The sequence below is a fragment of the Misgurnus anguillicaudatus genome, chromosome 3 (genome assembly GCF_027580225.2).
Source record: "Misgurnus anguillicaudatus chromosome 3, ASM2758022v2, whole genome shotgun sequence".
Taxonomy (NCBI): domain Eukaryota; kingdom Metazoa; phylum Chordata; class Actinopteri; order Cypriniformes; family Cobitidae; genus Misgurnus; species Misgurnus anguillicaudatus.
Genome location: NC_073339.2, coordinates 18,651,974 through 18,670,229, shown reverse-complemented (window position 1 = coordinate 18,670,229; position 18,256 = coordinate 18,651,974). Strand labels below are relative to the sequence as shown.

The 18,256-nt window shown below is 36.6% G+C and overlaps 1 protein-coding gene and 1 long non-coding RNA gene across 3 annotated transcripts in view; both read right to left on the bottom strand.

Annotated features, from left to right (window-relative positions):
• The window catches only part of LOC129444400 (uncharacterized), a 44,631-nt gene extending 30,048 nt beyond the window's left edge, over nucleotides 1-14,583 (bottom strand). Inside the window, exons 1-2 of the long non-coding RNA XR_008644412.2 lie at nucleotides 14,369-14,583; nucleotides 12,689-12,788 (exon numbers count right to left, since the gene is read on the bottom strand). This is a non-coding gene — a long non-coding RNA (uncharacterized lncRNA). The remainder of the gene's footprint in view (nucleotides 1-12,688; nucleotides 12,789-14,368) is intronic.
• Nucleotides 14,584-16,088: 1,505 nt separating this feature from the next.
• Nucleotides 16,089-18,256, bottom strand: part of dctd (dCMP deaminase) — a 42,410-nt gene continuing 40,242 nt past the window's right edge. For both annotated transcript variants that reach the window (XM_055205037.2, XM_055205038.2), the window contains one exon: nucleotides 16,089-17,042. In XM_055205037.2, coding sequence (XP_055061012.2) covers nucleotides 16,940-17,042 — 103 coding nt within the window. In that variant the 3' untranslated portion in view covers nucleotides 16,089-16,939. The remainder of the gene's footprint in view (nucleotides 17,043-18,256) is intronic.

Below are 18,256 nucleotides of genomic sequence, written 5' to 3'. Positions count from 1 at the left end.
GGCAACAATCCTGATGCGTTTAAAAAAGGCATTATTTAGGCAGTCCTGTTGTTTGCAGGCATACTGTAGATGTGAAGATAATTTCTACATTTCCTACCTAAATATAGACCCTTTTACAGCTCACATGATCAAATAGCCTGCGTGCGCATTTAGGCAACAGAAGTGGTGTTTTTTCCCCCATTGGTTCTAACGTGTTAGCAACTCAGAAAGTTTATCAAAGCGGTTTCCCAGCATCAAAGTGTCTTGTTGTTGCGTTTGGTTGCACTAATATAATATACTAATATACAGTACATATATATGTATCTGGCAACTTTATATTTGGCCATCTGCTAACATCTTCTATCCACTCCACTATAGTACACGTATCTGGTAGCTTTCTCTGTCTGTGTTGCTTCCCTGCTGATTCTTGCCATACTTCCGTTGCCTAAATGCGTGCGCATACGCTGCCACGTCATCATGGTGTACAAACAGTAAAAGGGTCTATATCAAAACTTTCTTTTTGTGAGTGGACGCAGTGCTAACAATTTCACCTGGAAAACTTTAAAAGTGATTTTCTCAATATCTAGACTTTTTGCACCCTCAGATTCATTCAATGTTAAGATGATGTATAAATCTCAATTTCCCCAAAATAATGTACCCTTATGACTATTTTGTGGTCCAGGGTCATATATGTTCTTCAAATTATAATAAAATGTAGAAATTTCTTTAATTGACAGAATGAGATGGGGGGGGGGGTTGTTTGTGTGTATAGTGGCAGCACCAAATGGTCAATTTGACTTTTTACCCACAACTATAAACAAAATAAAAAAAAATTCTAAACACACACTATTTCAGTTTCAAATATATCCTACAATCAAGCCTCAGCCATCCACAATCTAGCTACTCTTTACCGTCGTTGCAAAGCAGTATTTGTCCCTCATTTCTGTACTAGTCACACATCACCTGCTGGCTCTGACACAACCCTTATCAATAAAACCATAGACTTCATTTTAATGCAGCAGAGAGCCAAAGGCTTTAGGCCAATAGATGGTCTCTGATTTTATGAACAACGGAAAGTTCATAATTACGGAGCAATAGCTCCGCTGGCCCTTTGTTGTTCCAAGAAAACCACACAGATGTGCATCCATAAGTGTTTCGGGTGTAGTCAATCAGAATGGGCTGCTGTCCAAAAGACATCACATCCCAAAGGTGCTTTTGTTTCTAGCAGCTGCAGCTACCCAGGCGAAGACTCAAAGCACACTTAAGGGAAGATCTTGACTGGTAACCAATTTCCCAGACAAGTCTCTAGACTTCTGTGAGAATGAGGACATCTACATTGTCTTTTTTATGAAGTATTGATCAAGGGCACGTGGTGTGTGTAGTTTAGAGGCCTTACAGGTGATGTGGTACCTGCTCTAAAACTCATCACAGGTACTCCACTATACTCTCCCAGCAGCCATAAGATTCAGCTCAAGCTATTTCTTTCAGTGTGTTACAGAATGCAACAGGATTAGAAGTTTGTATTACTCTACTTTATTGTGTTGCATACCAGGCAGGCTGTCAGCGTACATTGCACACCACACTTGGCTACAATTGATCCAGCTTTGACCTCTTTGGCTTAATTAAACTAAATAACTGCCCATATTAGCTCTGTTCCAAAAACCATCAAGATGCCTACGGGGGCTGCAATTCAAGGTATTTTAAGCATGCTCCCGACACAAAGCCAAAAAACGTCATACTGCTGTCTTCCAGCCAACTCAATAAAGTTAAATATACCCACTGTGTCTAAAATGTTACTACGTCAATAAAATTGTTGTATAAAAGCAACATCACATAAAGTACATCAGCACAGCTGCCACCTATAACCCACAGAATATCACAGCCATGCTTAAATCCAGATTAAGATAAACAAAAAAAGCCACATTAAAAGTTCATACACATTCTTGTTTTCGAGCGGTTAGATTATAGATAACATGCCATCAATACCAGATGTTGGTACGGTATTTGCAGTGAGGGTGAAAACCAGTATGAGAGAGTCTTGTTTGTCCATACATTGTAGCAAAAAAAGATCAAAACCAAGCTAAGAGTACACAACAAAACTAAAAGCTACACAAGCTTCCATTTTCTTATTAGCCACCTATCCATTCCAACATCTGTACGAGACAACAAATCTGGCTGCCAGATTTCATAGATTATTATTACCCCTAAAAATCAAACCTTTGTAAAAAGGTTTTCCGTTAAAGGTGCAGTGTGTAACTTTTATAAGGATCTTTTGACAGAAATGCAATATAAAATGAATAACTATATTTTAATATAGTTATATATAGTATGTATAAAGACCTTTTATAATGAACCGTTATGTTTTTATTATCTTAGAAGAGACGTTTTTATCTACATACACCGGGGGTCCTCTTACATGGATGTCGCCATTTTGTGCCGCCATGTTTCTACAGAAGCCCTTAACAGACAAACTTTTTTTACTAAGTTGTTTCCGAAGATGACATGTTTGTCTGGTTCTTCTATGCGTTTGGTGAACGGTGGACTAAAATGTTAGTTGAAATTCGTAACCTCACCACTAGATGCCGCTAAAATGTACACACTGCACCTTTAAGGGCTTCTGTAGAAACATGGTGGCACAAAATGGCGACTTCCATGTAAGGAGACCCTCAAGGGGATCGCACACCGGCCGCGCAGCTCAGCGCCGCGCCTAGGAGAACTCGGAGGTATTGTAAACCGGAAGTGCACATTAAATAGCGCGAGCTTCGTCAGATAGCGTCTACTTCAAAATGCAAAGTATATGTTAGCAGCCAATGTTAATGATTTGGGACAAATATGATGTTATTTAATGTTAAACTATGTGAGTGGCGCTGTGTGGCGTGACAGGGATTTGAGCAACTTCCTGAGTCACAGCTGGGCAGCGCGGACAGGCGCCACCTGTCGGCACCGGTGTGCGTACACTCATAGAAAACAATGTGTTACATTTTTTTAGAATGGCGTGGCGCTGAGTTGCGCGGCCGGTGTGCGATCCCCTTTAGTGTATGTAGAAAAAAGCGTCTCATTTTAAGGTTATAAAAACATAACGGTTCATTATAAAAGGTCTTTATACACCACTGATAATACAGTTTTGTATATTATTTTGCATTTCTTTGAAGAGATCCTTCTAAAAATTACACACTGCACCTTTAAGTTAATGGAGGCCAGTGTGAAACAATTTTTGTGATAACTTTAGTTTTGAGAGGGATTAAAACTTTTTATTTTAAAACCCATACAGGCTAAGCTGAGCTGTGCTTGCACAGTCATGAACTGTCATCAGCTAACCTTTGATTGAGCAATGCCTTGACATTGGGTTTTCTCACAGTGTTTTTATAAAATGACTGATCCATCTTAAAGTCACAGAGACACATCTTTTCTTTATAGACGATGCCTCTCGAATAGGACGAAAGTTTTAGAGTTGCACCGACATAAACATTCTGTTTTTGCATATAGGAAATGTTTTAGAAAGTGCTGACCAGAACAAGACTGGATACTCAGTTTGAAACTAGTAGAATTGCTAAATATTTTTGCATGCATATGGCTGATGCTCTTTTAATTGTTTATTAAATCAGGTTGAGGGTTCCCACAATAAGCCAAATGTTAAATTCCCTGATTTTAACTGACGAAAAAGCTGAATTTCCATGTCCTATCTCCAGGATGCCATGAGCCTAAATAGTGTACACCGTGAGTTTATAAAAATGTAGCTTAAATGCCTGAAATAAGTAAACAATGCCAATAGAGGTATGTTAGATAGTCGTTTTTGAGAGATTGCATTTTGATAAATGGAAACTAAAATTTAAAACGACAAATAAAAATCTGGTGTTCCAATGACAAAAAAAAATTCCCTGACGTTCAATGTCTGAAATAGATCTTTTAAAAATCCATGATATTCCAGAAATTCCATGACCTGTGGGAACCCAGTTAAATCCATACAGTAAATCACAAAAAAACTAATTATTACTATGCCATCACAGCACAAGCTATTAGTCAGAATGTCTGTGGGATATTACTGTGTCAGAATTCATGTTGCTAGTAAGCTTTAAGAAATGTAATTAAATTAAAGAAAATCTACCGAAACCCATAGAGCAAAGGGTAAAAATATTCAAAAAACATATATTTTCCCCTTGCACATGTTCAACTGAATCTCTTAAGGCCGTAAGGATGCATAAGTAAAACTACTTCCATTCTAATTAGCTGAATTCTCAATCACCTATAGTTTATTTATAGGCAGGTGGAGAGGGTCACATGAGCATAATTCATTAATTACCTTCAGACAGCATCCTTACACCTTCTGAATTTTAATACGACCATAGCCTTTAGGTGTCAGCTGGTGATTAGGTTAAGATAAAGTATTCATGAAAAGATTGATGACATTCAACCCTAATATTGTTCTTCTTAGGGAGCACATGGGACAGTATGAACAAATCCCGCAATAGCCTTACTTTAAGGAGCGGTGAATCAAAGACTAAATTTTAACTTGATAATTTGTTATATAAGAGGTCATCATACTTAAATGAACATCCTGCAAGTTTCAGAACTGAAAACGTCCGTGCTACTGAAATATAACAGTTTTTGGCACCAAGCCAGTATTACAGCCGAGTGTGGAATTCTAAAAATATGACATAAAAGTAGAATTGAAACACCTCCCCCTAGCCAAATACGACGACCACCTTTGTAGCCCCGCCCACAGCTTCGCGTGACACGTGTGTCTCAACAATAAGTAAACATGTCTTTAAAGTAGGGCTGCACAATAAATCGTATGCGATACCACGCGCATCACGTCAGTAATGCCGGTTCCTTGATTAGTATTAAATCGGCAACAGCTGTTTTCAGATGGCGCGACATTAACTGCACAGAGCCGTAGTTCCCTGACAAGCCGGGCCATATCGCATACATATCGCAGGCGATACGTCCCCGATAATTAATGCGAAATTGCACCGATTGTCAGCGAACTACGGCTCTGTGTAGTTAAAGCTGCTCCATCTGAAAACAGCTGATAGCGATTTAATACTAATCAAGGAACCAACATTACTGATGAGATGTCCGTGACAAACACATGCGATTTATCGTGCAGCCCTACTTTAAAGATTGCCAAATGTAACCAAAATGACTTTTAAATACATTTTATTTTGACACGGTGATCTGTTATGATAGAGTAACCATGGAAACGCATTTTCAGTTGTGGAAGAACCGTCTATGGAAAGAACACAGACGCTGGATAACGGAGGCTCAGAACATAACATTAGGAATGCGTGGATAAAGTTTGCTTTTGTAGAAGTTCCAGCTCGCGTTTGTTTACTTTCTGTACACAGATTCATTTGTAAAGAAGTCGATGCTGGATTTGCAGAGAGACTGTGATTAAAAACACCACTAATATTGGATCTGACAAAAATGACACAGCAGTATACACAGTAAGTTAAACATTTAAAGGAGCGGTGAATCAAATACTCAATTTTAACTTGATAATTTGTTATATAAGAGGTCATCATACTTAAATGAACATCCTGCAAGTTTCAGAACTGAAAACGTCCGTGCTACTGAAATATAACAGTTTTTGGCACCAAGCCAGTATTACAAGCGAGTGTGGAATTCGAAAAAATATGACGTCAAAGTAGAATTGAAGCACCTCCCCATTGCCAAATACAACAACCACTTTTGTAGCCCCTCCCACAGCTTCGCGTGTCTCAAAAATAAGTAAACATGTCTTTAAAGATTGCCAAATGTAACCAAAATGACTTTTAAATAAATTTTTTCTGAGGGACTTTTATTTTGACGCAGTGATCTGAAGTAACCATGGAAACGCATTTTCAGTTGTGGAAGAACCATCTATGGGAAGAACACAGACGCTGGATAACGGAGGCTCAGAACATAACATTATGAATGCGTGGATAAAGTTTGCTTTTGAAGAAGTTCCAGCTCGCGTTTGTTTACTTTGTGTACACGGATTCATTTGCAAAGAAGTCGATGCTGGATTTGCAGAGAGACTGTGATTAAAAACACCACTAATATTGGATCTGACAAAAATGACACAGCAGTATACACAGTTAGTTTATTTAAGTTACTGCGTTTCACTATTGCTTTGTTAAAAGAGATCGCTTGATATGTCTGTTGTAACATCCGTGTCTAAACACGTATGTTTGACTGTTTTAATGTACTAAAAACATGAAACGATTAATAAAGGTACAACACTTAACAACACGACTGTAATTTAACGGTAGAAATATACAAAGTTAGTGATAAAGAAGGATTTATCAGCCGCAGTTTAGATTCTGATTCCCGCTTACTGTGTTGTATACGGTATTTTAGGCGAGTTGCGTTTGAAAGGTCAAGTACCCAACAAAGCTTTTTTATCATATAAATGTGGTATGTAACGTTACGTTTATCTAAGAGCAACCTCACAAGCACAATAGAAATATGCAAAGTTATTGATAAGGATTTATCAGCCACAGTTTAGATTCTGATGCGCGCTTACTGTGTTGTATACGGTAATTTAGTCACGTTGAGTTTAAATTTTTGTTTCTACTTTAATATACGTATTGTCATTTATGTGTATCATCTTTATCACCCAAAATCTTTTGTGGCTCAAATATATTTGTGTTCGGCTGCTATTTTTACACATTAATGTTTTTAAAACATTTCCCCACATGTAATGATGGGGAATAAAGCTGTCCAATCATAGCAGTGGGCGTTTACGTCCAAGTCTTCAGTGCGGCCCGCCCCTTCAAATGAACTATTTCTCCAGAGAGCCACTAATCCATGTTACAAAATAGCCTATTACTTATTGCTTATGATGTTTTTGAATGTAAAAACCACGCGAACATCATAAGTAGACATCAGACAACAGTATAAAACAATAGAATCGACAAATTCACCGCCCCTTTAACATCTACAAAAGAGTTGTATACAGCACAAAGCGTGCAATTAAAAAATACGTAACAAGTTGTGTAGTTTGTTTAGTGTGTTGTGATTTGACAGCAGCTTAGCTTGACCCGAGCCGTTTAAGCTTAGCAGGTTGATGTATTCCTGTGGGCGCGGTTTAGTTGAGACGGAGCATAACTTAACTTCTGGTCTCGGTTTGTTTAATTGTCTAAATAGTTGCTAAACTGAACTCTATAACAAATACCTCGTCGAAAATAACAAATGTTTTGGTTTCCTAAAGATGAGGGAAGACGGCGATCATGGATTACAACTAGGGAGGTTTGGCAATGATTGCATACATTATATAGTACACATTTTACACAGTAACATCAGCTAAGTGTAGTTTTTGAAACGCTTTAGCTATGATTTGTACTAAGGTAAACTACTTGTTGTTTATTTTGGTTCAGAACTAAACTACTGTAAAAGGACTCTATTGCTATTGATCCTTTCCCAAGTTTACAAGAAATTACATGTGTTCCACAAAAGCTGTTTATTTACATTGTTACTGCTAAAACCGCTAAAAGTCCTCATTCTCACAGAAGTAGAGGGCTGTAGTCCAAACTGGTCATTCTCTGTAGTCTAGAAAAGCAAATTCTGTTAAAGAAAATATATTGCTTTGCATTGAACTTTGAGCTTTATCATTTTGCAGGCATTATTTATGCTCTAACAGCAACCTTACCGTGGGTTCCCACCAGCCGCGTTTGAGGCGTCAAAGTTTGCCGCTTGAACATTTTTAACTTACTTGCTTCATTCAATTCTAGTCATTGAGAAATTCACGCGGAAATTTGCGTCATGGGAGGGGCTTCTGCAACTCCGCTCACTTCCTGTAATCACGTCACTACTAGAGCAAGCTCCTGATTGGTTAACGCTGCGTGTTTTTCCGCCAAAGTTCACATTTTTCAACTCGTGTGTTTACTGTGCCGCAATAAACGCCTCATTCGCACCACAAGAACTCCAGACGCACGTCTATGCATCTTTACATTGACTACACATTGAAATCACTCGCGCTTGACGCCTCTACCGCGGCCGGTCTGAACACAGCATGACACACCAAAAGTTCGAAAAATTAGATCACGAAAAACGGCAAGTTACCATATGGCGGCGCTGTAATGGGGAGATGTCTGTCAATTTAACATTTGAATCAGCAGACAGAGAGAAAAGTTTGTTTCAAATACAGCCAAATGCTTAGCCAGAACACTTTAATTTAAATAAATCAAAAAAGCTAAATGTTTAGCCATAACATTGCTCTGGATTAGGGATGCATATCAATTAATCGCGATTAATCTATAGCAGAATAAAAGTTTTTGTTTACATCATATATGTGTGTGTACTGTGTATAATAACTTTGTATAGTTAAATGCACACACATGCATGTATATATTTAAGCAATGTTTACATGTGTATATACATTTGTATATTTATGTATAATTTATATTATATATAAATATAAATACTTAATATATAAATATATTTTTTTCTTAAAATTATACATGCATGTGTGCATATTTATATATACATAATTATTATACACAGTTCACACACATATATGATGTAAACAAAAACTTTTATTCTGCTATAGATTAATCGCGATTAATTGATATGCATCCCTACTCTGGATCATCATAGAAAACTGTCAAATATTACATATACAATACCATTTTAGGATCACCTATCATTACTAGAATATACGCATTCATTTTGCTAACTGTAAACACTATAATTTTTACTTTATCTTAACTTTATTTTCTGACATAAACTTTTTCTGTAAAGCAGCTTGGAAAAAAATTGCATTCTGAAAAGCGCTATAAATATAAACTGAACTGAAAAAATGCCACAGCTTTTAGCAAAATAAAACAATAAAAATGTATTGCCAACATTTTGTTCACAATAGCAGATACTAAAATATAATCAAATATATCAGAAAATATGCAAATACTTTGTCAGGTTGTTCACTTTCACTAATCATTGTTCTTTTACAGAGAAGAAAGATGGCTATAAGCTCATTCTGCTCTGCCAGGTGATATGAATAAGTGTACAAGTGTATAACTGCTATTTAAAAGAGCAATTTGGCTGCTAAATTGGAGAGAGGCTTATATGAATCAATGGTTAAAGGAAAACACCACAGTTTTTCAATATTTTACTATGTTTTTACCGAAACTTAGACGAATTAATACATACCTATCTTTTTTCAATGCGTGCACTTTTAATCTTTGTACAGCGCGTTGTAAATGTGTAAGCATTTAGCCTAGCCTCATTCATTCCTATGGTTCCAAACAGGGATGAATTAGAAGCCACCAAACACTTCCATGTTTTCCCTATTTACATGAGTAGTTACACGAGTAAGTATGGTGGCACAAAATAAAACTTTTGTTTGGATCCTAAGGAATGCCCATTAATAATGTCGTAAATCGACACTGTTCGTTTATTTATTCTGAACGCCATTCCAGCATCTATGGTTATATTCATGACGAGAACTGGCTTATCCATACAAGTTCATTCATACACATGTTGGGGCAATTTAGCATATCTAATTCACCTAACCTGCGTGTTTTTGGCCTGTGGGAGGAAACTGAAGTACCCGGAGTAAACTCACCTTCACACAGGGAGAACATGCAAACTCCACACAAAAAGGCCACCTGACCTAGACAGGGCTCGAACCGGGGAGCTCCTTGATGTGAGGCAACAGTGCTAAATTTACATTGTTTAACACTTGCTTCATAATATGATGCCCCTTTATTACAGTATATTTTACATATTTGACATAAACTAAGTTTGATGGTTATTAAATGGAGCGCTCCACATCAGAATTGATATACCTGAGCAAATTAAAGGCTGATTTAAACACACGCCAGATCACAATCAGGTCAGTTTATTAGTCAGTTACATCCATTCATTCAACAAATCAATTCATGTCTTTACATGAAGACAGTGTCTTAAATGAAATGACACATGTTTTTAGTTCATTACACTTTTAGTTATTTCTCTGAAGGTTATCCTTTAAATGTCTGATCAAAGTTTCATTTCACTTTGCAGCCAGAAGAGTTCCTCCTCTAACAATCTCTTTACTTAAAAAGCTTGTGGCTAATAACCAGAACTTTATCAAGGCTAAGATAAAGAAAAACCAGACGGGAGCTCAGTTTATAGGACCTTGTAGTCTTTTATGTAGATTACTGCATTGAGCTCCTAATGAGTTTTTAATTAATCTTTTATTACTTATTAAGTAATAAGATCTAAAAATCCCAAAAAATCATGATAGTCTCATTTTCTAAGCCATACGTTCACATTAGGATACATAAGAGGGCTGTTGTAAAAACATATTCTAAGGTTTCCATTTAAAGTATGTTTTAATAATTTATATTCAGCCTTTTTTGGGCTTAACACCAACATTACCTGTCATTGTGTTTTATACCTGCTGAGCATGTTTTGCTCAAACAGCGTATCGGACAGATTGCATCTCTCTGGTCTGAAAACTTTTGCCTTCACACCGAACAGCCACTCTGCTGGGATGGATAACTCCTTTTCGGAGTTTATCAGCCTGATATTGATATTTTGTGTCAGTATGCCTCTATTTGCTGCTACACTTATCTGCCATCTATACATAGTCCTCTTACACTGTGTGACAGGAACGCGTGTGCTGATGTAAGTACAACACTCGAACTGTCACTCAGTGACCTTTCTAAGTACCGACTGGAGTATGTCTACCAGGAGCATCATGTACCCTGCACACTTGGAGCCTCAGGCCAAATATACATATTTTATATTCCAAGAAAAGTTGCAACTGAACTTGACAGCCGGTAATCGTCATGCACTCGCATTGTATGGAAAAGAGCGGCTTTGACATTTTGGAATAAAAACTCCTTTGAGGTGGGCTCACACTACAAGATTTTTAAATCTTGTAGCAGCACACACACACACAAAAGAATCTTGACAGATATGATTCTCTCAAATCCTAAACATGCACACACAACAAGATTTGAAAATACTGGCGCATCACACATTACAGTACTTACGTAATCTTTCTGATTTAATAAGATTGGGGCGGCCCCGTTTTGCTTGCGAACAGATCGGGAGGTGTAAGATTTGACGATTCTAAGCCAAACATTGGAATCAATATAGGTCCTGTACCAGATTGTCTCTTGGATTTTCGGGAGTGGAAGATCAGGGTAAATTTGGGCTGATAATTCTGTAGCGTGCGCCCGGCGTTAGTGTTTCATAAGAAATAGTTATAGACCGATATATCGACCAGCCGATGTATCGACCAGCCGATATATCGGGCCGATTTTTGCACATTTTGTGTGTATCAGCATCGGCCGATACATGGCTTATGTGTTCGCCGTTTTTTCCGGCATTTTTTACAGAGTGCTGGAAGCCGCAAGCGATTGCAGGTCACGTGACTAAAAACAACCAACCTTTCCATGACAACATCAAAAGATCGACCTAACAGCTGATCATAGCTGGACAAAGCGGGTTTTTATTTCTCATCTCTATATTTGTAGTAGTAAAGTGCTAGAAATCAATATCCTTTGCTGATAGTTCCTCGTCATTGGGGAGAGTGCAGTTCATGGTTCCATAGCACCCTCAACTGTTACCCTACTATTTGTTAAATATAGTTTTTTTTTTTTTTTAGTTCAATAAATGTTACTTTTTTGAATTGAGACATTTGGTATCATCTTGTCATTTTTATGATGTAAATTAAGTGAGCAAAAGCAGTATTGGCTCAAAATATCGGCTTAAGAAAATCGGCAGCCTGTATCGGTCATCGGCTAAGGCTAAAAAATCCATATCGGTCAATCCCCAATAGGAAAAGCTCAATTCCCTTCCGAAACCTGAAAACCCAGTAAGACATATAAGGTGTGCCTTGACTGTGATGGGTATATATAAGTTAAAATCCAGTTTCTGACATTTCTAAATCTTGACCGTATCATTTCCTGTCAACACAATCAAATGCATTGGGATTTTAGTTCTTATACCCTCCCACAAACACATAATAAATTGAAAATCACATCCTGTGACCAATTTCACATGTAATTTTCTTAAAAGTATCAGTATTTTAACTCTGAAGGGGGCTATTGTGCTTTGGTCTGTTATCCCTGCACATGTGGTGTCTGTCTGTGTGTCTGTCTGTCAGAGCGCTGTGTTCCAGAGAATGACTGCACTTGGTTCTTAAACAGGTTGTGCTGCAGCGTTTCATCAGCTACACCATCTGATACATGAACAGCTTTTCATCTGCTTGCTGTAAACTTACTTTCAGGCTTTTACAAGCCCTTTAGCTGCTCACATGGTACATTTTCCATTCCTTCAACAGACCATTACTTATTTTTAGCAGAACTGAAGACCTAAAATCTTCAAACTGTACACGGCAATCCTCAGAAAGCCAACAGTACCCTAAATTATACGTTTTCTGATTACTTATGATTAACTATGATGTGTGCATATATCAACCAACACTTTTTTTTCAAATTTGAGGGGTATATGATCTTAAACCTTATATTTGTGTTTTCTTGTAGCACATGTGATGGTCCCAGAGATAATCACACAATATACATAAAATGTACCAAAAAATCATATTAATTTAGGTTTGTCTCCTTCAGGCCGGCTGGTGTTCAGTGTCTGTATGTTCAATTATGTGTAGTGTAATGTTTTGATTTTTGTGTGAAGGGGGTGGTGGTTGGTATATGTTGTTTACGGGGAAGGGGTATAAAATGCAATGTGTCTATGAAATTGTCCCCATAAACTGTGTGTGTGTGTTTAAATGTACATGTAGGCTTATCTGTAAATCCAGAACTCATCCAACAGAGATTCAGTCATCCTCGGGTCATGATGAGATCATGTTCACAGGTTACTGGTTTGTACTTTAACTGCAAACAAATTATGCAAAATAATGGAGATTATAATTATGCATGAAAGCAAAATACATGCATTTCTAAAAATTATTTAAGTAATATTAGCTCACCACTTTTACTTTTACACAAGAAATGCAGTAACGTTAGCTTTCACGTGAACACATGCTAATTGTGCACGCTAAACATAAACATTCTCAACGGTATTGAAGTTGTTTCTGACACATTTGTTTAATATAGACATTTTTACACCGATTATACATTGTATAATTTATAATATCAAAAATGACACCGACTGAATTTTTATTATGGTAACATATTGTAATGTAATGACACAAAGATGTTGAATTTTAAAAAACCAAATTGTAGGTAACGTACTATCTTCGCTGTCGCAGCTGCCAGTTTGGTTCCCCTCAACGCAACTTCAGATTTCCTCAGGCCACGTGCGAAGTAAAAACATTATTGAAATTGTAATATTCATTTAGTTTAATTGCTAAACTACAAGTTAACGAAATTTCAATTTGAACGACGCTCACGGGAGTTTTACCACCCGCAACATGAAAAACAATGGGACAAAATAAAGTAATGACTTTCGAGTTTCAAATGGCCAGTAGGCTATTTTGTTATTCTCGAACCCATAGACATGGTCTTCGTGCCATTTAAAGGATTTTTCAAGCTCTTTCTATCTGAACAACTAATTTTAGCATTTAACTAGGTATGTTGCTAAAATTTTCAAAATGGTTAAATGCTAAAACGAGTTGTTCAGATAGAAAGAGCTTGAAAAAAGCTTTTAAATGAGACCAAGATCATGTATATGGGTTAAAGAATAACAAAGTACTGGCCATTTGAAACTCGAAAATCATCACTTTATTTGGTCCCATGTTTTCCATTAAAATTCAAGAAAATGTGTGACCGAATCATGAAAATTATGACGTTTTTAGCTATAACTTTTTACATTTTTAAGATATTGACCTGAATCTTTCAGGATAAGCTGTTTGCCATATCCTCTACATATTCTACTTCTGAAAAGTCAGATAAATAAAAAAACAAACCACTAATTACACCAAATAACACTCTTTATTCAGTCTATATATACAGACATTTACTAACATGGCTATACGGCTGCTCCCCATTCTTTACCATTCAAGCAGATTTTGGTAGAGGTAAAACCACCTTTGGTAGTCGTTCAAATTTATTCAAATTTCGCCAACTTGTAGTTTAGCAATTAAACTAAATGTCTTTACAATTTCAAAACTGTCTTTACTCAACTTCAGTAAAAACAGCGATGATTTTACAAACAACAGACTTTGGCGAGCTCGCACGGCCAGTAGTGAAACATAAAAGGTGGTGACTGAAAACGAGAAGGTACCTATGCTTCTTCCGGTGATGTTAAGAATTAAAACTCAGAAATTTCACCATCAACAAACCAACAGAAGCATTATTTTCCACAACACCGCGCGCCGCCTGAGGAAATCTTGGGTTTCGTTGAGCGGAACCAAAAAATCAGCCGCGACAGCGTAGTTAGCAACATACCTAATTTAACCATGTTGAAAATTTTACTCACATAAGTTACCTACAAATTGTTTTGGCAAACTTACCAGAGTTCACGGTACATCACGCATATCACACTGGACTTTACCCGTTAAAAACTAGCCGCAAAGAAAATATGAAGTGATTAACAAGGTACACTATAGAAATACTATACTACAAGTATTTGTTAATATGAATTGCTAATATTAATTTTTATTATAAACTTATAAAAACTTACAAGCGCATTTACTTCTGCTTTACTTCTTCTGATTGATGATATGACTTTCAAACTCGAGCGCCCCACAAAGGTGTAAATGCTGTACTGCACTCGGTATATCATTAATGCTCTTTATCAATATATTTCAATATATCCAAACGAATGAAACTGACAAAGTTGTCGAGTTCAATTTACTGGGTTGTTAATTTACTTGGGTGCAAGTAAGCGGAGAGCATGCATTTCAAATTAACTTAAAGTCTGCTTCTTACACAAAGCTGTTTCGTGACTTCAAAGATAAATCAAACAAGTAGAATAGGACACGTTTTTAGTAGTTATGCATTATTTAAAAAAATCTTAGCTGCCCAATTACAATTGCATGGAAAAAATAAACGGCATCTACTTCATAAAATGGATTTCATCTTTTTATCCCAGATTTGGGACAGAAAAATTAAACAAGAAAATAATGAAAAAAAATTATATTTGGGGGAGAACTATAAGATTTAAAAAAGAATGTTAACCAAAAGAGATATTTCTTCGTCCAAATATTTTACTAATGTTAATTTTCTTTCAAAAAATAGTTTAATTTTATTGTAATGGGGTAGAAGGGACACACAGTAGTAGTTCTCCTCATCCCCTTGTGGGATGATGGGGTTACATTATGATCTCAGTGATCATGCATGTATAATACTTAAAGTTGGAGAGGTTTTCCAGACAGGGTTTAGATTAAGCCAGAACTAGACCTAAAGCCGGGCTCATGCCACATGATTTTTGGCATAGTTCAAACATGCATTTTAGTCTGGGACTAAGCTTAAACCCTGTTCGGGAAACCACCTGTTAAGTCTGTAAATGCATGAGCACACTCGAAAAGCCCAAAACAATTAACACACATGCATGTGTTTTTTTTAACTAAACAGTAAAGAATGAATTCTAAAGTTACGTTTTAAAAATGTCATTCAATGGTATTGTTGAACAACACGTGAAACGTGTAGAAGTACACTTGAAACGAGAACCTCTTTAAGAGCTCAACCGCTTTTTAAGAGGACGAGTTGTGGTAACAGTGAAAAGAATCTAAGAATGTTAATCATCTTAAGTTTGACATCATTTAAAGATTTCTCTACGGTCTGTGAACAATTGGTGCAATTTTCCTAAATCATATCTCTTAAGCATTTGCTGCTCTGGTTTATAATTTTAAGACACTAGTCTGAATGACCCAGTAATGTCTGCACAGACAACAAAGAGCTTTGTGTTTTGCACTACCAGAAGTGAATTTGTAATGTATTCAAGAGGCCTTTAACTTCAGTAGCTATCTTCAACATCTCAGACAATCATCTGAGCAGCACGATGCCTGTAAATGAGTTTATTCAACTGTTTTTATGGCCTTACTATAATATTACCATTCTCACTCTTAGTAATAGTGTTGAGCACAGTATCAACCTATTGTGTGTGTGTCAACTACAGTTTAATTCTGTAACCCACCGTACAAAAACAAACAGCAGCTGTGTGGGCAGTTCAGATTTATATTATGTGTATGTGCTGTGTAACAAAACACGTAATACTCCGATACCACAAAAAATGATAAAGTTTGTTCTTTATTCAATTTTTCATTTTGAGACAATGATCTTGTTAGAGCGATTATATACAAAACAGCTGCAAACATCTCCCAATAAACATATAATACAGTTTTCATTAAAATCCTCATAAAACTATATTGCATTGCAGAATAAAGATAACTTGATAATTTTGAACACTGTAATACAGACACATGAACAATAAAGCATTGCCTGCCAAAATATACAGTTTAACTTAACTGCAAGTATGAGAAAAACATTCAGTGGTCAACAAAACTACACTATCTGGAGAAAATGTACCCCAGTTGTCACTGGTACCCTTTTAAAATGCACAGCTTTTGACCTAGAGTTTATTTCAGACCTCAGCGGTACATATTGGTAACAAATGTATACTTCTGTACCGCATTGTAGGGCCTTTTTAAAGGGTACATGTTTTCTATACGATTGACATCTGTGTAGTTGAGATAAAATACATTATATAAACCATTAATACAGCATCCAGCTTGATTTTCTTGTGTATTATATGTGTGTGTGTGTATATATATATTATATTCACTTATTATAAATACGTGAACACTAAAAGAATCTAAACTTACATCACCCAATATACTTACCGATTTATTGCATTTGAGACAAACGTATTTTATGCATTAAAATGAAAAAAAATTTTTTAAACCTAAACAAAAGTTCTGCATGTTTCAAGAATATCATTAAAATAATAAAGAACAATAGTGTACACTACTGGTCTATATAGAAGTCTACTGTTTAACCCATAGACCATCACCAGCACATAGCTAAGAAAGACAACATGTCTGTGTTTTGGATATTTAGTGTCATCCTCCCCGTTCTTCTGTCTATGTTGACTGCGGTCCACCCAAACCATTGATACCGTTCACTCCAGAGTGGTTGATTGAACCAAAATCTATGACGATCCTGCCTCGCTTTGGCTCGAACTGCCTGGAAGACAGAAAAGCAAAGAAATATTACTAATATAAAATGTTTAAGAAGCCAGTAGAAAACATATCTGCACTTCACCCTTTAAAATACTTTGATAGGTGAACAGAAAGCCAATTCTGTCCTCACTGTTTTGAAATGGTCACATAAGTGATTTACTTGAGTTGAGGAAAACAAGTTAGACACCTGCCCTCTTTAGAGAACACAAGCAGCAGCCCCTCCGTAAGGCAAAGGTACAAGTAGCCCAATGTCTCAAGAGAAAATGGCCTGCCAAAAAGAACCACACCAGCAGGTGGGAAACTCTTTATTTCTAGCCTCGTCCTCTGTACCCTGCTTTTTTTATCTTCTGCTTTTATTTGTTTTTCCTTTTCTCAGTTTACTTTCTTTTATGTACTTTTTAACTTTTTATTAACCTTTACCTCTCAGTTTGAGGTGGGCTGCATGAAACCAAAATCTATTAGTGAGTGATCACCGAGTTTTTATTGAATCTCCTTAACACAAGCAAATTCAAACAGAAACTTTTCGTCCACCTAAGCATTCGAAGACTGTCCATGAACATCCACAAAGCTTTGTGTCTTGCTCTACTGTGTTCCTTAATGCAAAGCCGGTTAAAAATCATTCCTGAGCAAAATCGATTCTGAATACAAAAATCTGCTTCAACCAAGGTAAAGTTTCAATAAAGCCTTTGTTCATTCATCATTCTTCTTTATGTGCTGCTGTTAACAAAAAGAGTCAAAAAAAGTTTCGCCTGCTGGTGCAGGTCATTCTTAGGGTCAAAGTCTTTGATTTGTCACATACACAGTGACAAATGACTTTTTGCAGGTCAGATCCAGTTCAACTGTCTCAACTTAGTTTTTGATGTGTAATTTATACTTTTCTACGTTTAAGAACAAAACTGGATTAAAACAAGAATTACAAGACAAGAAAGAATGGCAGGGGAATATTTTCGGGCAGGGCGTAATATCGTTGCACCTGCTGCAGCCATGTTACAGCAGCAAAGTCCTTGATTATTACACCAGTATATATCCTTCCTAAATATATCTGCCTAGATCTTTTACAACTTTTAATTTTCTGTCGGTCTTAGTACACAATGTAACTACAGAAGAGTCAAGTTTTAAATAGGAAAAATATTGAAACTCTTTAGTTATTTTGTTAGGTGCGATGCTAATGGTCTAATCAGACTCAACGGACCATGCCAAGCCATGCCAAAAGTGCTA